Consider the following 22,823-nt stretch of genomic DNA (forward strand, 5'->3'; position numbering starts at 1 on the left):
TTATGTCTTAAGTTTTTCTCGTCTATATAGGATATGATTGGAATTGCTAATTTTTGGTTAGACCATCTCAGTCTTCTAACTGGTAATTGGGTTTGTTTTTATTTTTTGTGATTACTGATGTATTCAAATCTGTTTCTAACTTGTCTTTTTCATTCTCATACTGATTTTTCTATATTCCCTCCTTTTTCCATTACTACTTTCTTCTGAATTGATTTATTTTTAGTTTCACTTCTATTTTCTTCTGTTTTGGAATTTACATACTCAATTCTTTGTTTTTTATTTGATATCGTTAATATGCAATCACATGAGCAACGTTGTGGTTACTAGATTGTCCCCATTATCAAGTCCCTACCACATAACCCATTACAGTGACTGTCCATCAGTGTAGTAAGATGCTACAGAGTCACTACTTGTCCTCTCTGTTCCATACTGCCTTCCCTGTGCCCCTCCCCTACGTTACATGTGCTAATTATAATGCCCCTTATTCTCCTTCTCCCTCTCCAATCCCTTACCCTTTGGCAACTGTTAGTACATTTTTGGGTTCTGTGAGTCTGCTGCTGTTTTGTTCCTTCAGTTTTTGCTCTGCCTGGCTTATTTCACTGAGCATAATACCCTCTAACTCCATCCATGTTGTTGCAAATGGTAGGATTTGTTTTCTTTTTATGGCTGAATAATATTCCATTGTGCATATGTACCACATCTTCTTCATCCATTCATCTACTGATGGACACTTAGGTTGCTTCCATTTCTTGGCTAGTATAAATAGTGCTGCTATAAACATACGGCTGCATATGCCTTTTTGAAACTGGGATCCTTCATTCTTAGGGTAAATTCCCAGGAGTGGAATTCTTGTGTCAAATGGTATTTCTATTTTTATTTTTTTGAGGAACCTCCATACTACTTTCCACAATGATTGAATTAGTTTACATTCCCACCAGCAGTGTAGGAGTGTGTGTTCCCCTTTCTCTGCATCTTTGCTAGCATTTGTGGTTTCTAGTCTTTTCTATGTTGGCTATCCTAACTGGCGTGAGGTGATATCTCATTGTGGTTTTAATTTGCAGTTCCCTGATGTGGGATATCTTTTCATGTGCCTGTTGGCCATCTGCATTTCTTCTTTGGAGAAGTGTCTGTTCGGATCCTCTGCCCATTTTTTCATGGGGTTATTTGCTCTTTGGGTGTTGAGGTGCCTGAATTCTTTATATATTTTGGATGTTAACGCTTTGTCAGGTATGTGATTTACAAATATCTTCTATACTGTAGGATGATTTTTTGTTCTGCTAATGGTGTCCTTTGCTGTACAGAAACTTTTTTAGCATGATGTAGTCCCATTTGTTTATTTTTGATTTTGTTTCCCTTGACTAAGGAGATGCATTCAGGAAAAAATTGTTCATGTTTATAGGTAAGAGATTTTTGCCTATGTTTTCTTCTAAGAGTTTTAGGGATTCATGACTTACATTCAGGCATTTGATCCATTTTGAGTTTACTTTTGTGTATGGGGTTAGAAAATAATTAAGTTTCATTCTATTGCATTAGCTGTCCAGTTTTTCCAACACTAGTTGTGGAAGAGGCTGTCATTTCCCCATTGTACATCCATGGCTTCTTTATCATATATTAATTGACCTTATATGGTTGGGTTTATATCTGGGCTCTCTGGTCTGTTCCACTGGTCTATGGGTCTGTTCTTGTGCCAGTACCAAATTGTCTTGATTACTGTGGCTTTGTAGTAGAGCTTGAAGACAGGGAGCGTAATCCCCCCAGCTTTATTCTTCCTTCTCACATTATTTTGGTTACTTGGGGTCTTTTCTGGTTCCATATGAATTTTAGAAATATTTGCTCTAGTTCCTTGAAGAATGCTGTTGGTATTTTGATAGGGATTGCATTGAATCTGTAGATTGCTTTAGGTAGGATGGCCATTTTGACAATACTAATTCTTCCTATCCATGAGCATGGAATGTGTTTCCATTTATTGGTATCTTCTTTAATTTCTCTCTTGAGTGTCTTTTAGTTTTCAGAGTATAGGTCTTTCACTTCCTTGTTTAGGTTTATTCCTAGGTATTTTATTCTTTTTGATGCAATTGTGAATGGAATATTTTTCCTGATTTCTCTTTCTGCTAGTTCATCGTTAAGTGTATAGGGATGAACAGATTTCTGTGTATTAATTTTGTGTCCTGCCACTTTGCTGAATTCAGATATTAGATCTAGTAGTTTCTGAGTGTAATTCTTTTGGATTTTTTTTTTATGTGCAATATCATATCATCTGCAAACACGGACAGGTTAACTTCTTCCCTGCCAATCTAGATGCCTTTTATTTTTTTGTGTTGTCTGATTGTCATGGCTAGGACCTCCAGAACTATGTTGAATAAAAGTAGGGAGGGTGGGCATCCTTGTCTTGTTCCCAATCTTAAAGGGACAGCTTTCAACTTCTCACCATTAAGTATAATGTTGGCTGGGGGTTTGTCATATATGGCTTTATTATGTTGAGGTACCTGCCCTCTATACATATTTCATTCAGAGTTTTAATCATGAGTGTATGTTGAATTTTGTCAAATGTTTTCGGCATCTATGGAGATGATCATGTGGTTTTTGTCCTTTTTGTTGATGTGGTGGATAATGTTGATGGATTTTTGAATGTTGTACCATCCTTGCATCCCTGGAATAAATCCTACTTGATTATGCTGGATGATATATATATATATTTTTTTGAGAGGGCATCTCTCATATTTATTGATCAAATGGTTGTTAACAACAATAAAATTCTGTATAGGGGAGTCAATGCTCAATGCACAATCATTAATCCACCCCAAGCCTAATTCTCAACAGTCTCCAATCTTCTGAAGCATAATGAACAAGTTCTTACATGGTGAACAAGTTCTTACATAGTGAATAAGTTCTTACATGGTGAACAGTACAAGGGCATTCATCACAGAAACTTTCAGTTTTGATCACGCATTATGAACTATAAACAATCAGGTCAAATATGAATATTCGTTTGATTTTTATACTTGATTTATATGTGGATCCCACATTTCTCCTTTTATTATTATTATTATTATTTTTAATAAAATGCTGAAGTGGTAGGTAGGGGCACTGCAAGATAAAGGTAGAAAACATAGTTTATTGTTGTAAGAGAGCAAATGTAGATGATCAGGTGTGTGCCTGTAGACTATGTGTTAATCCAAGCTAGACAAGAGCAATAAAACATCCACAGATGCAGAAGATTTCTCTCAAAACAGGGGGGGGTAAGGTTCTAAGCCTCACCTCTGTTGATCCCCAATTTCTCACCTGATGGCCCCCCTGCAACTGTGCCTGTCTTAGGTTGTTCCTCCCTTGGGGAATCTTACCTGTCTCTGGCTAACCAGTCATCTTCCGGGGCCATACAGGGAGATGTAAAGTTGGTAAGTGAGAGAGAAGCAATATTGTTTGAAAAGGTTAGCTTTTTACTTCTTTGCAGATTTATGCCCTGTGGCTTCTATGCCCAGCACTTGTCTCGAGGTATCTTTACCACCTGGAGGAATTATGATACTCAGTAAATTCGATATGAGGCACGAATTCTATTTAAGGGTTGTAATTAGGAAGGAAGAAGAAAAGCTATAGAGGTAGCAGATGGAAGAAAACATGGGAGGATTGATTATTTCTTTGACATATCTTCTTATAGAGTAACTTAAGCATGTATAGGTTTTAAACTACTAATTAAATTGCACACACACATTAACATAATAGGAATACAGTTACATAACCAAAGCAGATCTATAATTACCAGCCATCTCCAGTGAAACCAAGAAAACCAGTTAGGCACCCTAGGCATTTGTGAAAATTTGTCTATGATATGATGGATATTGTCCAGCTGTACTTGAACAGTCTGAGAGAAATCAGACAAATTAAAACAGCCCATTCCTAGGAACTGTTCACATCCCATATGTTCTTTTAACAGTAGATAGTCTGTAGTTGTAAGATTTTGGAGCGCTACAACTTGCACTTCTCCTAATTCTTGGTTGAGTTCCAACAGTATAGATCCAGTCAAATTTGTTGTTTTACTGAAAGCACAGCCCAGCTTAGATATCTCCTTCTTCATTCCAATGGCAAGTCCAGGAACCGGTGGGATGGATGCAGCTACAACTGCAGCATTGCCTGGATCTTTGTTGAGGTTTTTTGATGATCATCTTCTGGTATGACTCTTCCAGAGAGTGCTGATGTTGGAAGTTCTTCTTCATATTGTATCTTAGTTCATTTTCTGTGTAGCCAAATTAGGCTTTGATCCTCTGTAAAAACACAAACAGACCCTTTGCCCACACTTTGATATGCCCTTTATACCATTGTGTAGAACTCATTGGAGGTCATCACACAGGAACTGCTTTTTTTAAAAATTTTTTTAAGAGAAAGGAATATTATCAGAAAAGTGTACCTCCATAGCCGATCATCTTACACCCTTAAAGTGATCAAAATTAAGGATATTTAAAGCATGCATTAATCGTTGATTTACAGTTAGTTTTATCCTATCAGGGAGTAATCCCCCTTTTCTTTCTTTCTTTCATTTTTTTTTGTTATCTTTAATCTACACTTACATGAAGAATATTATGTTTATTAGGCTCTCCCCTATACCATGTCCCCGCTATAAACCCCTTTACAGTCACTGTCCATCAGCATAGCAAAATGTTGTAGAATCACTAGTTGTCTTCTCTGTGTTGTACAGCCCTCCCCTTTCTCCTACCTCCCCCATGCATACTAATCTTAATACCCCCCTTCTTCTTCCCCCTCCTTATCCCTCCCTACCCACCCATCCTCCCCAGTCCCTTTCCTTTTGGTACCTGTTAGTCCATTTTTGGGTTCTGTGATTCTGCTGCTGTTTTGTTCCTTCAGTTTTTCCTTTGTTCTTATACTCCACAGATGAGTGAAATCATTTGGTATTTCTCTTTCTCCGCTTGGCTTATTTCACTGAGCATAATACCTTCCAGCTCCATCCATGTTGCTGCAAATGGTAGGATTTGCCCTCTTCTTATGGCTGAGTAGTATTCCATTGTGTATATGTACCAATCTTCTTTATCCATTCATCTACCAATGGACATTTAGGTTGCTTGCAATTCTTGGCTATTGTAATGGATGATATTTTTTATGTATTTTTGAATTTGGTTTGGTAGTATTTTGTTGAGTATTTTTGCATCTATGTTCATCAGGAATATTGGTCTGTAATTTTCTTTTCTTGTAGTGTCTTTACCTGGTTTTGGTATTAGAGTGATGGTGGCCTCATAGAATGAGTTTGGGAGTATTCGTTCCTCTTCTACTTTTTGGAAAACTTTAAGGACAATGGGTATTAGGTCTTCCCTAAATGTTTGATAAAATTCAGCAGTGAAACCATCTGGTCCAGTGGTTTTTTTCTTAGGTAGTTTTTGATTGCCAATTCAATTTTGTTTTTGGTAATTGGTCTATTCAGATTTTCTTTTTCTTTCTTGGAAGCCTTGGAAGATTGTATTTTCCTAGGAAGTTGTCCATTTCTTCTAGGTTATCCAGTTTGTTAGCATATAATTTTTCATAGTATTGTCTAATAATTCTTTGTATTTCTGTGGTTTCTGTAGTGATTTTTCCTTTCTCATTTCTGATTCTGTTTATGTGCTTAGACTCTCTTTTTTTCTTGATAAGTCTGGCTGGTTGTTTATCTATTTTGTTTATTTTCTCAAAGAACCATCTCTTGCTTTCATTGATTCTTTCTATTGTTTGATTCTTCTTGATTTTTATTTATTTCTACTGTAATCTTTATTATGTCCCTCCTTCTACTGACTTTGGGCCTCATTAGTTCTTCTTTTTCTAGTTTTGTTAATTGAGAGTTTAGACTGTTCATATGGGATTGTTCTTCTTTCCTGAGGTAAGGCTGTATTGCAGCATACTTCCCATTTATCATGGCCTTCACTGCATCCCACAGATTTTGCAGTGTTGAATTATTGTTGTCATTTCTCTCCATATATTGCTTGATCTCTGTTTTTATTTGATCCTTGATCCATTAATTGGGAGCATGTTATTAAGCCTACATGTGTTTGTGGGCTTTTTTGTTTTCTTCATGTAATTTATTTCTTCTTTCGTACCTTTGTGATATGAGAAGCTGGTTGGTACAATTTCAATCTTTTTGAATTTACTGAGGCTCTTTTTTTGGCCTAGTGTATGATCTATTCTTGAAACAGTTCCAGGTGCACTTGAAAAGAATGTGTATCCTGTTGATTTTGGATGGAGTGTTCTGTAGATGTCTATTAAGTTCATCTGTTCTAATATGTTGTTCAGTGCCTCTGTCTCTTAACTTATTTTCTGTCTGGTTGATCTGTCCTTTGGAGTGAGTGGTGTGTTGAAGTCTCCTAAAGTGAATGCATTGCATTCTGTTTCCCCCTATAATTCTGTTAGTATTTGTTTTACATATGTAGGTGATCCTGTGTTGGGTGCATAGATATTTATAATAGTTATATCCTCTTGTTGGACTGGCCACTTTTTCATTATGTAATGTCCTTCTTTGTCTCTCGTGACTTTCTGTGTTTTGAGGTCTATTTTGTCTGATACAAGTACTGCAACTCCTGCTTTTTTCTCCCTATTAGTTTCATGAAATATCTTTTTCCATCCCTTTACTTTCAGTCTGTGTATGTCTTTGGGTTTGAAGTGAGTCTCTTGTAGGCAGCATATAGATGGATCTTGTTTTTATATCCATTCAGTGACTCTGCATCTTTTAATTCGTGCATTCAGCCCATTTACATTTAGGATCATTATCAATAGGTATGTACTTATTGCCATTGCAGGCTTTAGATTCGTGGTTACCAAAGGTTCAAGGGTAATTCCCTTACTATCTAACATACTAATTTAACTCAGTTAGTATGCTATTACAAACAGAACCTAAAGGTTCTTTTAATTTTTTTCTCCTTTTTCTTCCTCCTCCATTCTTTATATAGTAGGTATCATATTCTGTACTCTTTGTCTATCCCTTGATTGACTTTGGAGGTAGTTGGTTTGATTTTGTTGATTTTATTTTGCATCTGCTTAGTAATTAATTGTTTTACTTTTCTGTGGTTTTATTTCCCTTGGTGACAGCTAGTTAGCCTTAGGAATATGTCCATCTATAGCTGTCCCTCCAAAATGCACCATAGATGTGGTTTTTGGGATGTAAATTCTCTCAGATTTTGCTTAATTGAAAATTGTTTAATCTCTCCTTCAAATTTAAGTGATAATCTTGCCGAATAAAGTATTCTTGGTTTGAGGCCCTTCTGCTTCATTGCATTAAATATATCATGTCCCTCCCTTCTGGCCTGTAAGTTTTCTGTTGAGAAGTCTGATGATAGCCTGATGGGTTTTCCTTTGTATGTGATCTTTTTTCTCTCTCTCTAGCTGCTTTAAAAGTCTGTCCTTATCTTTGCTCTTTGCCATTTTAATTATTATATGTTTTGTTGTTGTATTCTTTGGGTCCCTTGTGTCAGGAGATGTGTACACCTTCATGGCCTGAGAGACTACCTCCTTCCACAGATTGGGGAAGTTTTCAGCAATTACCTCCTAAAAGACACTTTCTATCCCTTTTTCTCTCTCTTCTTCTGGTACCCCTATAATGTGAATATTGTTCCGTTTGGATTGGCCGCACAGTTCTCTCAGTATTCTTTTGTTCTTAGAGATCCTTTTTTCTCTCTGTGCCTCAGCTTCTTTGTATTCCTCTTCTCTAAGTTCTATTCCATTTACTGTCTCTTCTACTACATCTAGTCTGCTGTTAAATCCCTTCATTGTATGTTTCATTTCATATATGGAATTTCCTAATGATTGAATCTCCATCTTAAATTTGTCCCTGAGTTCTTGAATATTTTTTTGTACTTCCATGAGCATGTTTATGATTTTTATTTTGAACTGTCTTTCAGGAAGATTGCTTAGTTCAGTTTCATTTGGCCCTTTATCTGGTGTTTGAGAGATTTTTGTTTTAACCAGATTCCTTTGACATTTCATATTTATATGTGGCACCCTGTAGTGCCCAGAAGCTCTAGTCACTGGAACTGCTCAGCCCCTGGAGAGATGTCAGGGATTGCAGGGGAGTGGTGGCTGGTGCCTGTGGGAAAGAAAGAGCTGTTTCCTGCTTCCCAGCTATAGCACCTTGTCTCCACTGTCAGAACCAGTGGGCCAGCACACAGGTGTAAAACTCTGTGCTTTGCGTCTGTACCTGTCATAAGTGGGGCCTCCCTCTGGCTGACCTGATGCCAGCGTAGGGACTGCCGGTTTGTGAGCTGGTGCTAGCAGGCCAGGAGGAAGGCACAGCAGGCTGCGTATCACAGTTAGGGGCCTTGGTGATGAGCTAGGGGGATGGAGTGCCTGAAGCTCCTGAAAGTTCCCAACCTGCTCTGCAGAGCGTGCCCATACAACCTTATCTACCTATCCCTTCTACACGCAGCAAGCTCTGTGCAAACCCTGCTCCTTCAGCAGCCTTCTTGCTGCTAGGAAGCCTCTCAGACTTCCCATCTTTCCTTTGTCCCAGAGCAGCCGGATGTGGATTCCTGTCCTCCACAAATGGCTGGAATCTCAGTCTCCCCAAGTATTCCACCTATCTTAGCTTTCCAACTCCACTAATCTCCAGAACACTATGTAATGTAGGTTTGTGCTCCCATAGCAGATCTCCAGGGCTGGGTGTTCAGCAGTCCTAGGCTTCCACCCCCTACCTGCTCCATTTTTCTTCCTCCCACCAGTGAACTGGGGTGAGGGAAGGGCTTGGGTCTCACCGGATCAATGCTTTGGTATGTTATCCTGTTTCTTGAGGTCCGCTCTGTTCTCCAGGTGAATGTAGTCTGGTGCAGCCTTCTTTTTCTGTTGCTCTTTTAGGATTAGTTGTAATAACTATATTTTCATAATATGTGTGGTTTGGGGAGGAGTTCTCTCTCTCACCTCTCATGCTGCCATCTTGTATCACTATCTGCTGTGATTATCTCATTTCTTTTTCTTTAATAAACAGCCTTAACTGTTTTTTTAAACAATTGGATTAGCAGAGAAAATATTATAGTATCTAGAACGTCGAAATATGGTTCATGAGCCAGTAGCATCAGTCATCACTTGAGAGATTGTTAGAAATGCCACAACTCAGGTCCCACCCCAGAGTTATTGAAGCAGATTTGGTATTTTAACCATATCTTTAGTTGATTCACATACATGTAAAAGTGTGAGAAGCACTGGTTTAATGAATAGATGTCTCCTATATTTAATCAGTGTTAACAGTTTCCCCTAATTGCTTCATATATTTATTTTTCCTTGCATATTTAAAAGTAAATTGCTGAAAGTATCACATTTATACCCTAAATAGTTTAATATGGAACTCAGAAAAAGAGGGACATATCTACATATTCATAAAACCATTATCACACTTAACATTAACTATCATTCTCTAATATCACTTGTACCCAGTTAGTATTCAAATTTCTCCAACTGTTTCCAAAAAGATCTTTTACATTTGTTTGATGTATAATAAGATTCAGTCTTGATCTATGCATAGCTTTTGGCTGTTATGTTTTGTTTCCTATATTTCTTTGAATCCAGATTATTCCCTTTTTCTTTCCCACACATACCTTTTCTTTTTATCACATTGTTCATTTAAAGAGGTCATTTGTTATGTAGAATGTCCCCAATTCTGGATTTGTCTGATTGCTTTCTTGTGGTGGTATTTAACTTGTTCTTCTAGCCCCTGTGTTTCCTAGAAATTAGACATGAAAGCTAAAGGCTTGATTAGAATCAGGTTCAACAATTTTGGCTACTATATATCATAGACCATGTTGTTTATTTTCTATTGTATCATGCCAAGATTCTTATAATGCTTGTTTATTTAATAGTGATGTAAATATTCATCACTGGGTTCAGTTGTCGTAAGCCTGATGACTTCATTTTCCCCTTGTGACTCACAACCAATGGACTGATACCTTGTTACTTTGCAAATATTCCATTGCCTGTCAACTTTTCACCTATTATTTTTAGCATTCATTGGTAATCCTTGCTGTACTCATTTTTTTTGTTAATGGCTAAAAATTTGTGACTTTCTAATTCTTTACTCCTGTTACATATATTAACGAATTCTTTGATAAAGGAAGAGCTTTCTTTTTAGCTAGAGTTGTTGTATTACTCTTCATTGCAGTTCTTAATAAAACATAATATGAAGGTTTAATTCTTTCGGTTCAACTCTTAAAATCATAATAGACATGTGTAACAAAATCTAAGTTAATCAGTATCTCTATTCTTTTCCCCCTTTTTTTGAAATTCAAAGACCTTGGATTTGTCTTGCAATTTTTGTCAGGGTTTTAATTCTATCTTCTTTTGTTTTTTTCCTCAAATCAAGCTTCATTATTACTGATTTATGCAGTCTGTCTCTATTCATTGATATTTATCAACATGTTAGCCAACCTCTTTATCCCCTTCTCCTATTTCCTTCTATAACCTGTGACCATTTTCCATGTTCAGGAATGTCTTTTAACATTCTCTTGTGAGAGGCTTTTGATGGTAAACAATCTTAGTCTTTGTTGTTCTAAGAAGGAAAATAATTTTCCTGAGTTTATGGTTCTAGGTTGACTATTGTCCTTGGCCTTTCCAACCCATTCTGAAATGGTCTCCAGCCTGCCACTCAATTCTGTGTCTCCTTTTGCGGGCTCCCTGTTTCTGTAGTTCCTGCTGCCTCCTTTGTTGTTGTGATTATTATAACTCCTTCATTTTGCTGAAGTGCACTCTACAGTGGCATATTAAAACAAGCATGTGAGGTAAATTTTTGGAGCTCTTGTATGTCTGTAAATATCTTTATATTACCTTCACATGTGATTAGTAATTTTGTGTATAATTTGTCAGCCATGGTTCCTTAAACATTTTGAAGTAATTGTCCTAAAACTGAAAATCCTTTTGATGCTTAATTTGTTTATGACCTGTATTTTTTCTTTGTTAGAGTGGTTAAACTCTTTAGTTTGCTTTGTTCCTCCAAAATTTTATTATGATAGGCTTAGATGTGGGTCTTTTTTATTTACTTAAATCAGGCATTTGGTGAGCTCTTTCAAGCTAGATGCTTTTGTTTTTATCTGGATTTTTTGTGGGGAGGGACATTAGTTATTTGAAAATTTTATTTTTCCATTTTATCTATTTACTTTTTAAAATTTGATGTACAGTCTTATTTTAGTTTCAAGTATACAACATAGTAGTTTAATAGTTACCCATATTATTAAATCCTCACCCCCACTGGTACAGCTACCATCTATCAATATAGGGAGATGTTTCAGAGTTGTTGGCTGTATTCTCCATGCTGTACCACTATCCCCATGACTAACCTACATTTTGATTGAGAATTTTTGTGCCCCTTTATCCCCCACACCTTCCCCTCCTACCCATCCCAACTCCTCCCCCATGGTAACCTTCAGTCACTTCTCAGTGTCTATGAGTCTACTGCTGTTTTGTTAATTTTGTTTTGCTTTGTTTTTATATTCTGCAAATAACTGAAATCATGTAGTATTTGTCTTTCTCCTCCTGGCTTATTTCACTGAACATAATACCCCTTAGATCTATCCATGTTGTTGCAAATGGCAGGATTTCTTTTCTTTTTATGGCTGAATAATATTCCATTGTGTATATGTACCACATCTTCTTTATGCATTCATTTATTGAGGACACTTAGGTTGCTTCCATATCTTGGCTATTGTAAATAATGTGGTGATAAACATAGGGGTACATATGTCTTTTCAGATCAGGGCTTATGTTTTCTTCAGGTAAATTCCTAGAAGTGGAATTGCTAGGTTGACTGGTATTTCTATTTTTTTTTTTTTTTTGAGTAACATCCGTACTGTTTTCCACAGCAGCTGCAACAATTGACATCCCCACCAACAGGAGGGTTCCCTTTTCTCCACATCCTCACCAACACTTGTTATTTCTTGTCTTTTGGATAGTAGCCATTCTGACTGGTGTGAGGTGTATCACCTTGTGATTTTGATTTGCATTTCCCTGATGATTAGCGATGTGGAGCATTTTTTCCTGTGCCTCTTTGCCATCTGTATTTCTTCTTTGCACAAGTGTCTGTTCAGGTCCTCTGTCCATTTTTGAATCAGGTTATTTGTTTTTTTGATGTTGAGGCCTATGAATTCTTTATGTATTTTGGATGTTAACCCCTTATCAGATAAATCATTTATGAATATATTTTCCCATACTATAGTTTGACTTTTTGTTCTGCTGATGGTGTCCTTTACTGTACAGAAGCTTTTAAGTTTGATCTAGTCTCAATTGTTTATTTTTGATTTTGTTTCCCTTGCCAGAGATGTGTCCATGAAATAATTGCTTATATGTATATTTGAGAGATTTTGCCTCTGTTTTCTTCTAAAAGTTTTATGGTTTCATGTCTTACATTCAGGTCTTTGATCCATTCAGAATTTACTTTTGTGTATGGAGTCAGGCAGTAATCCAGTTTCATTGTCTGTCCAGTTTTTCCAACACCAGTTATTGAAGAGACTGTCTTTTCCCCATTGTATATTCATGGCTCCTTTATTATATATTAATTGACACCAATATGTATATTAATCATATCATATATTAATTAACCCCATATATGTGCAGGTTTATATCTGGGCTCTCTATTCTGTTCTGTTGATCTATGGGTCTGTTCTTGTATCAGTGCCATATTGTTTTGACTACTGAAGCTTTTTAGTAGAGCATGAAGTCAGGGAGCATCATTCCCCCAACTTTGTTTTTCTTTCACAGGATGGCTTTGGCTATTTGGGGTCTTTCGTGTTTCCATATGAATTTTAGAACTATTTGTACTAGTTCATTGAAAAATGCTGTTGGAATTTTGATAATACTAATTCTTCCTCTCCATGAGCATGGGATAGATTTCTACTTATTTGTGTCTTTTTAAATTTCTTTCATGAGTGTCTTATAGTTTTCATAGTGTAGGTTTTTCACTTCCTTGGTTAGGTTTATTCCTATGTTTTTTATTCTTTTTGATGCAATTTTAAATGGAATTCTTTTCCTGATTTCTCTTTTTTGCTAGTTCATTGTTATTATATAGGAAAGCAACAGATTTCTGTGTATTAATTTTGTACCCTGCAACTTTTATGATCCAGTTATTAATTCTAATAGTTTTTTGGTGGAGTTCTTAGGGTTTTCTATTTATAATATCATGTCATCTGCAAATAGTGATAGTTTAACTTCTTCCTTAACAATTTGGATGCCTTTTATTTCTTTGTCTTGTCTGAATGCTATGGCTAGGACCTCCAGTACTATATTGAATAAAAGTGGTGAGACATCCTTGTCTTCTTTTTATCTTAGAGGAAAAGCTTTTAGCTTTTCACCATTAAATATGTTGTTAGTTGTAGGCTTCTCATATATGGCCTTTATTATGTCTTATATGGCCTCTATGCCCATTTTGTTGAGAGTTTTTATCATGAATGGATGTTGAATTTTGTCAAATTATTTTTCAGCATGTTTTGAGATGATCATGTGGTTTTTATCCTTCTTTTGTTAATGTGGTATATGATATTGATTGATTCACCAATATTATACCTGGAATAAATCCCACTTGGTCATTGTGATGGATGATCCTTTTGATGTATTTATGAATTCTGTTTGTTAATAGTTTGTGGAGGATTTTTGCATCTATGTTCATCAGGGATATTATTCTGTAATTTTGGTTTTTTGTAGTGAGTTTGGTTTTGGTATTGGAGTGATGTGGTCCTCATAGAATGAGTTTGGAATTACTCTCTCCTCTTCTACTTTTTTGAATACTTTAAGAAAGGTGGGTATTAGCTCTTCTTTAAATGTTTGTTAGAATTCACCTGGGAAGCCATCAGGTCTTGATATTTTGTGTTTTGGGAGTTTTTTGATTAGCAATTCAATTTCATTGATGGTAATTGGTCTCTTCAGATTTTCTGTTTCTTCCTGGGTCAGTCTTGGAAGGTTGTATTTTTCTAGGAAGTTGTTTGTTTCTGCTAGGTTGTCTAATTTATTGACATAATTTTTCATACTACTCTCTAATAATTCTGTGGTATCCACTGTGACTACTTCTTTGTTTCTGATTTTGTTTACTTGTTTACTGTCTCTTTTTTCTTGATAAGTCTGGCTAGAGGTTTAACTGTTTTATTTATTTTCTCAAAGAATCAGCACTTAGTTTCATTAATTTTATCTATTATTTTCTTCTTTATTTTATTTATTTCTGCTCTGATCTTTATTATGCCCCTCCTTCTACTAACTTTGGATTTCATTTATTCTTCTTTTTCTAGTTTCTTTAATTGTGAATTTAGTCTGTTTATTTGGGATTGTTATTGTTTCTTGAGGTAGGCCTGTATTGCTATGCACTTCCCTCTTAGAACAGCCTTTGGACTGTCCCATAAATATTGGACTGTTGTATTTTTGTTTTCATTTGTCTCCATGTATTGCTTAATTTCTGTTTTATAACTCTCTTTTGTTCTTTCTCTCAGACCCATGTTGGCTCCTATTTCTTCCCAGCCTATCCTTTTGAAGCCTAAGGCAAGCCTTTTACCTGCTGCTGCTGGTGGAGCTGTCAGTTGCTCTTCTGTCTATTCCATTCTCTATCTTGTCCTCTATTTGGAACCCAATGATGTCCACAGAGAAGCTTTACTGGGGATCTAGATGCAACGGCCGTCTCTTCTTACTCCTCATTTCTCCTACTCCTGCTTTTGTCTATGTTTTGAAGACCTCCAGGCCATTGGGGATATTTCTGTGGAAGAAAACATGATGTAGCTTTCTTTAGTGGCCCTCCCTCTGCAGGGGGCACACAACCACAGTAAAATAGATAAGGGAAAAAATAAGTGAGAATGTTCAATTTTCATTCTGAAGAAGATCATTGATGACAATGAAGAGTAACTAGTGATTGATAAGCTTTAAGGAGGAAATTTCATGCATATTTTTCTTCAAAAACAATCCATCATCACGACAAGCCATGACACTGAAATAAATTTGAGACTAGTAATTAAGCACAAATTTCTAAGATAATGATCCAACAAAGATATAGTACAGAGATAAGGAAGAATGAATCTGGGCAATGAAAGTTGTGGCAATAAATGATAAAAATAATAAATGATTCAAAGTTCTTTGGATAAATACAGCTGTATAAGAACAAGTGAATAACATAAAGTAGATTGTACTTCTGTGCATGAGGGGATGTCATAAGCTGTTAACTCAATTCATTTCAGACATATATTAGGCACACACCAGGGACAAAGCTCTGCTCTAGAATTTGTGGGGACCTACAAAATAAATAAGACACTGTTAAGGAAAGGAAGAGTTCCTGCTGTTTTATAATCATTTCACTCCCTCAGATTATACAGTTCTTGTATTGTACCCTGTGTTATGTCCTCATTGGTTTTGTTCCTTCTACGGCCCGGCCTAGGGGTAGAATTTCTTACTCTCTCTGTATGAAATGTGCATCTGCCCTGAAGAAGGAGACAGGAGAAGAGAGGCCAGTCCCCAGCCAGGAAGCCAGAACACAGAGGGCTCTCCGAACTGAGCACCACAAAGTATTTAGTAATGTCTCCTTTCAATGTCCTGGCCTTATTTCACCTGGGCTCTGAAGATACAAAGAAGGATCTTTGCTCTTTGCAAGCAAAATGTGGTCTCTGGACCAGCAGCATCAGCATGTACTTGGCAGCTCAGTAATGCACATTAGGTCTCACCTGGACCTTCTGAAAGAGGAACTAAAGGTGGGGCCCAGGGACGTGTTAAACCTTCCAGGTCCCTCTGATGCTGGCTCACTGTTGAGAAACACCAGATTGGCCTGAGAACTGAAGGGGATCAGCGCCCTCTGGAGGCCATGTGGTTGCAGCTACCAGGGAAAAGGAGCTCTATTCAGGTGCAAGTGATAGAAAACTCTGCTTCTGATCCTTTTTTAATTTTTATTTTGGTATCATTTGTTTCTGTTCCTTTTTATTCCCAGCATTTAGCACAGTGACTGGTTAAGAACAGGTGAATGGAAAGTGGTTTTAAAATGAATAAATCAATGAATATAACTCATAGTCTAGTTACATAGACCTAGCTGCTGTCCCTAGAACTCCTAACTCCGTCTTCCTCCGTACAGTCCCTTTAAAGGGATGTGAAATGCCCTCCCACGTCCTTCTCTAGCCTCTTAAAATCCCACTCTCCTTTTAAGATTCCCTCATAGTGGTCACGCAGTAAACATGTGGGGGTGAACTGCAGAGTATGGAATGTGTATTGAATCAGACTGTCATCAACTGGCAAGTTTACTAAGTCACACTGTTCTCAGGGCAAAGTGCATACATGATAAAAATAGCACAAACAATAACAATAACATTAGTCCATAATGCTGATAGGTTCTATTGAGTAGTTCATGTCATGCACCAAGGCTTGCACTAAGAGTAGTAATGTGCTTTCTCCTACCGCAAGCCAGTAGGGAAGAGATTGGCATTGTTCCAACGTGGCAGATGAGGGAACTGAGGCATAGAGAGCTTAATAATTTTCCCAGGATCCCCCAATCAGTAAATGGCAAGAACTCTAGAGCCCACACTTTTCAACACCAAAATCCCCTGTTGTTTATTGAATGGAAAATACATACAGGAGCTCTATACAAATTATTTATGACCCAGCCCTAAAGGTGGCCAGGATTAGCTTCCTCATTTTGGTAGCTAGCAGAAGTCAAGAATAAAGTAATTTCCCCAAGGTCATTCAGTGAGCTGCAATTCAAATTCAGACGTGCCCAATGCCTGAATCCATGCTCTTTGCTTGACATTTTGCTGCCTGTTAGGATCTCCAAGGAGGACCCCTCTATTCAACTGGATTGAATAGCAGGCCTTCACCTATCTGAAGTGTAGTGCTCAAACCTTGGGGCAACAGTATTTCAGGTGTTGTTGTTATTAATCCACTGAGGCTCTGGAGTCTTGCTGAGAAGAGAATTTAAGGAGCAGGACCCTGCCATAAGTCAGAACCAAAACTGTAGCTTCGAAACCTAAAGCTATAACTCCTTCCACAAGGAGCATCTGGATGAGTGACAACCACTAGACAATGAGGCAGGTGGGTGGAATGACTTCAGAGGAACCTCAGCCTTTACCCATTGCAACAGACCTGCTAGCCAATATTATTTATTTCATGTTTTCTCAGGGACTTGACCTATTCAATACTTACTAACTTCTCATATCTTCCAAAAGGCAGGCATTTGGTGACTTTGATTTTTGGACAAGAGAATTCCATGGTCATATATGCATACAAATTCTCCACCTCTTAGTTTTCTGAATAATTTTTCACATCCCTCATTAATCTTAAGTGTTTCTTATGGTTGTTTTCCAACAGTCAAATCTTTCCAAATATATTGTTAAATGTAATTGTGTATATGTATGTGTTTGATGTTGAAGGGACTATTTTATAATGACTATGGTGTGCTATTGCTGGATTTTTTATTGTAGCATTTAATAACCATGAAATGTGTACAGAAACAACCTTCTGAAGTCTCAAGTTCAGTGCTGAGGTAATTTATTTTAGACAATAAGGTTACAGTATCATAGACCTTTTGAGATCTTGGTTAAATTGTTATCTATATTTAATCTTGCTATGTATATTTAATTCACTTAAAATTTCTACTGCCTATTTTTCGAGAGCTTTCTATTTTTATGAAAAGAACTGAAATGGAGCTTTAATACGGCCTATTTTATTCAATCTATTTTGTCAGTAGTAGCATTGTCCTGAGTAAACTGTAACAAAAACCAAACACTTTATGAACATTACCTGTAAGCCTATGATTATGATGGTCTTTTGGGTTAAAGAAAGGATTTCTGTCCATGGGGCACAGAATTCATGAGGTTTTGCTATTTCTGTAGATTATTACTTTAATTAATATTCAAGGATGACTCTGCCAAGTGCAGCTTGGCAGTGAGGATAGTTAATGGCCCCAGGATCAGTCTTCAGCAAGTGGGGGATGGCAGCAAGTGAATAAATGCTGTAGCTTCCCATCCTTCAGGTGGACAATTCTACTTTTCATGAGGTGCAGGAGGAATCAGGAGAGGCGTGACATTGACAGAGCACACTTGTATTGGCTTTTCTTTCTTGCCTAATTTACTTTCCCTTCTTTGTCACTCTCGTTTCCTGGAATTGCCTCACAAGCAAACAACCTGCACTCAAGTCCTAGTCTTTCATTCTGCTTTGGGGGTGGGGGGTGTCTAGACTAAGACATTTGGTACAAGAATTAGCCCTAGAAAGCAGACCATTAGAACAGGCTTCTGGGAATGTCTTACTCATGAGATGCTGGTGGTAAGTGGGTGGTGGTAATCCTTTGCCTGCTATAGCATCACCATTGCTAAAGCTCTGGGTGTGGTGGGTTGGGAGGAGAGACATGAACGAAGGGGAAACACTCAGTTGTCCAGAAGCTCGGCACTTGAGTTGTTTTATGGGGCAATGGTAATCATAAAGCTGATGGAGTTGTCTGGATATCTGCCTTAGAATCTTTGAAGGAAAAGAATTGATGCAGGTCAGTCAACGATTAACTCAAGGCAAGCTGTAAAAGCCAGAAGGCTTGCTTGGCAGCCTATGAAGAGAGTCTTGCCTCTTTCAGCTATAGGGCAGCCTGTGCTAAAAATCAGGTTTAAGATTTAATAATAAGGTGGCAGGGCTGGAAAAAACACTTGAATATGCAGCCCTTGAACCCTTCCCCATAGTCCTCTGAATCCACCTGGCTGGCAGAAGCAACAGTTCTTGCTGGAGGAGAGCGAGCAGCCTCCCTTGCCTGACCATGCAAAGACCTCACCTGAGGCAGCTGTGTTGCAAGACGATGTTTGTCCTCAACGTCTGACACTCGCATCCCCACCCTCCAGCTTATTGCCTTCAGACCAATAGCTAGGGTCAGGTCTCATCATAGCTCAAGAGGGGGAGTTAAATACCCGCTATGGTAGAAATTAAAGTATTCACCAAAAGAACTCCAGAGCATGGCTAATATGTACTGTACAGAGCCAGGGGAGCATGTGCAGGAATGGATTTTGAGGGTACTGGGATTCGTGAGGGGTGGAGGAGCAGAATATAAAGCTGGATATGAGGAGTGAAATGATGCTGGAGCATCTTCCATGACTCAGGATTACATACCCCAGCAGAGAAACATGCAGCTGGTCCCACTATGCTGCTGGGATGGCTCCCTGAAGCTTGAGTGTGATCATAACCTTCAGCAAATGAGGTGGAGATGCCAGAACTGATGTGGGAGCATAGGGAGGAAGGGGTCAAACAGCCCAGAGAGGTGAGCATCCTAGGACAGATTTATTACCTAAGACAGAGAGCCACCTGCTAACTCGGTTCTCAGAGAGGGCCCAGAAGGTACTCCTTTTATAAAGGTGATAAGGAATGCGGTGAGGGGCATCAGAATCGACCACTCACTGGTGCCTGTCCTTGGGGGCTGGCACTAACAGTAGGTGCTATTGAAAAATAATCTTCCTAATGTCAGTGGGAATATTAAGATTTCAGAAGACAGAGGCAGGTTGTGGCATGTAAGCCTCAGATGTAAGGTAGACAGAATTATCCTAGTTAACAGCAAGGATGGTGCATCAGGCAGAGCACTTTGGGGTGAAGGGCCCTGTAAGTGATGGCTAATGCACTGTGGTGGTGTTTGGAGTGAGACAAATGGGTCACCAAATGGGGAAGTGCTTGATTCCTATAACCAGAAAAAAAGGAGTAATTGGCTAGCAAAAGAACAATGCCAGTTTCCACTATAAATAATCTTTCTCCCAGTTTCCTTATTTGAATAGCTCTCAGACCCAAAGCCCATCCTTTGAAGGGAAGGATGGGTCCCTGGGGGTAGGCTTCTGCAACCCTCCAGCAAGTATAAACAATACATATGCCTTCGCTTTTTCCCCGAAGAGAAGCATACACCGGGGGAATTTCTATGGGTGCTGTCCACATAGATGCAGGGTCTGAGCTCAAAATCTGAAAGGCTACCCATTATATTCCTATTCAACTGCATGACCCTGACAAAACCCATACAGTTTGTGGAAATAAAGACTTCAACACAGGTAGCCCCACTTGTGGCTGCTGTACTGTATGTGGCATCTTACTGTTCCATATCTGCCACTTGGAATATGGCTATTAGTCTGCGGAATGCTTCCCCCCCGCAACCCCCACCCCCCGCAGTTCTGTCAGTAAAAGTGATTAAAAGAGTTCACAAGGTGGAAAAATCAGTGATGCACATTCATGGATTTGGACCAAGGTTACATTAACTCTCCTGGTCACTGACATGAAATACTCTCCATGGACCTTGATCATCATATTTTGCAGCATAACATGCTGGTCCATAATGCTAGTTGGACCTGGTGAACAGAAAGTAGCAAATACTATGGATGCTTTACTTAGACATATTTGATGAAAGATACAATGAAAAAGATTCAGGGGGTTGCTGTATTACTGAAGTTGTTAGGGGTCCAGTTGTCTGGGGTATGCTGGGACATCCCCTTTAAGGAGAAGACCTAGTTACAGCACCTTGTACCCTCAACCACTATGAAAGGTTCTTTGGATTTGGGGCACAGCCAGTTTTGAGGGGAGACCAAAGCAAGAAAATATTTTACTGCAAGTTAGGGTTGCCTTGCAATCTGCACTGAGGCTGATGCTAAATGATCCAGCAGACCCAGTGATGCTGTTGGTATCCACAGTGGGGAGGTACTGTTCAGTCTCTGACAAGCTCCAGTAGGAGAATCACAGCACAGACTTGTAGGGTTCTGGACAACGCCCTGCCTCCTGTAGCAGAGAACCGCTCCGTGAGGTCTACTGTGACATTGTCAAGTCTGAGCACCTGACCATAGGCTACCAAGTGACTATGAGAATGGACTTGCTCATTGTGAGCTGGTTATTGTCATGACCACTGAATCCTAGAGAGCTGCCACAATCCATTGTATGACGAAACATGGTTCATGAAGATCAGGCCCAAGCAGGTTCAGGGGCATGTCCCCTCTGTGGCATTAGTACCTCTTCCTTACTTCATGCGCATGGTCTCATGGTGGATTCCGTGTGATCCAGTGGTGGAAGAAGAAAATTTTAGTGTCTGGTTCATGGGTGGGTTGGATCAGAATATTGGGGGAAAAAGAAAATGGACAGTTGTCACATTATAGTATGCTGTCCATTTTCTTTTTCCCCCAATATTCTGATCCAACCCACCCATGAACCAGACACTAAAATTTTCTTCTTCCACCACTGGAAGCCTCAGTTACGTACAATACCTGGAAGACATCTGCCAGCTGCTTGGTGGCAGAATGGTTACATTAGACTCCTTCCACTTTGGACGTGGAAATTCAGACCACAATATGCCAGTCCATACCTGGGACTTTATTCTGTTTAAGTGGAGATACAAGTCTTTTGGGGTTAAAACATAAAAAAGATCCATGAACTCCTTCAGGTATTTCTGGTTTAAGCATAATTACTGATAAACCATTTGGCCTTATGCCCTCTAGTTCTTTATTTCATGGACACAAGATGGGACAATGACACCACTCTCCCCATTATTTTACATGAGAGAACCTTTTTTTTTTTTTTTTTTTTTATAATCTAATTTTTTTTTTTTTTGAGAGGGCATCTCTCATATTTATTGATCAAATGGTTGTTAACAACAATAAAATTCAGTATAGGGGGGTCAATGCTCAATGTACAATCATTAATCCATCTCAAGCCTAATTCTCGTCAGTCTCCAATCTTCTGAAGCATAACGAACAAGTTCTTACATGGTGAACGAATTCTTACAGAGTGAATAAATTCTTACATGGTGAACAGTACAAGGGCAGTCATCACAGAAACTTTCGGTTTTGATCATGCAATATGACCTATAAACCATCAGGTCAAATATGAATATTCATTTGATTTTTGTACTTGATTTATATGTTGTCCCACATTTCTCCTATTATTATTATTATTTTTATTTTTAATAAAATGCTGAAGTGGTAGGTAGATGCAAGATAAAGGTAGAAAACATAGTTTAGTGCTGTAAGAAGGCAAATGTAGATGATCAGATGATCAGGTGTGTGCCTATGGACTAAGTATTAATCCAGGCTAGACAAGGGCAGCAAGACATCCACGGATGCAGAAGATTTCTCTCAAAGCAGGGGGGGTGAGGTTCTGAGCCTCACCTCTGTTGATCCCCAAATTCTCACCTGATGGCCCCCCTGCGACTGTGCCTGTCTTAGGTTGTTCCTCCCTTGAGGAATCTTACCCGTCTCTGGCTAACCAGTCATCTTCCGGGGCCATACAGGGAAATGTAAAGTTGGTAAGTGAGAGAGAAGCCATATTGTTTGCAAAGGTTAGCTTTTTACTTCTTTGCAGATTTATGCCCTGTGGCTTCTATGCCCAGCACTTGTCTCGAGGTATCTTTACCACCTGGAGGAATTATGATACTCGGTAAATTCGATATGAGGCACGAATTCTATTTAAAGTTTGTAATTAGGAAGGAAGAAGAAAAGCTATAGATGTAGCATATGAAGGAAACTTGGGAGGATTGATTATTTCTTTGACATATCTTCTTGTATAGTACCTTAAGTATGTATAGGTTTTAAACTACTAACTAATTTGCACACACATATTGACATAATAGGAATACAGTGACATAAACAAAGCAAATCTATAATTACCAGCCATCTCCAGTGAAGCCAAGAAAACCATTTAGGCACCCTAGGCATTTGTGAAAATTTATCTATGATATGATGGATATTTTCCAACTGTACTTGAACCATCAGACAAATTAAAGCAGCCCATTTCTGGGATCTGTTCACATCCCATATGTTCTTTTAACCATAGATAGTCTATAGTCATGAGATTTTGGGGTGCTACAACTTGCACCCCTCCCAACTCCTGGTTGAGTTCCAACAGTACAGATCCAGTCAAATTCGTTGTCTCACTGTATG

At 38.4% G+C, this 22,823-nt stretch overlaps 1 protein-coding gene across 2 annotated transcripts in view; it reads left to right on the forward strand.

Annotated features, from left to right (window-relative positions):
* C2H9orf85 (chromosome 2 C9orf85 homolog) overlaps positions 1–22,823 on the forward strand; it is a 191,046-nt gene that overhangs the window by 105,948 nt on the left and 62,275 nt on the right. The window contains exon 3 of one of the 2 annotated variants that reach the window (XM_036991214.2): positions 14,418–15,188. The exons of the other annotated variant lie outside the window; for it this stretch is intronic. Coding sequence (XP_036847109.1) covers position 14,418 — 1 coding nt within the window. The 3' untranslated portion in view covers positions 14,419–15,188. Of the gene's footprint in view, positions 1–14,417; positions 15,189–22,823 lie in introns of those variants that run through there. 2 annotated transcript variants of the gene reach the window in all.

Source organism: Manis javanica, chromosome 2 (genome assembly GCF_040802235.1).
Source record: "Manis javanica isolate MJ-LG chromosome 2, MJ_LKY, whole genome shotgun sequence".
NCBI lineage: Eukaryota > Metazoa > Chordata > Mammalia > Pholidota > Manidae > Manis > Manis javanica.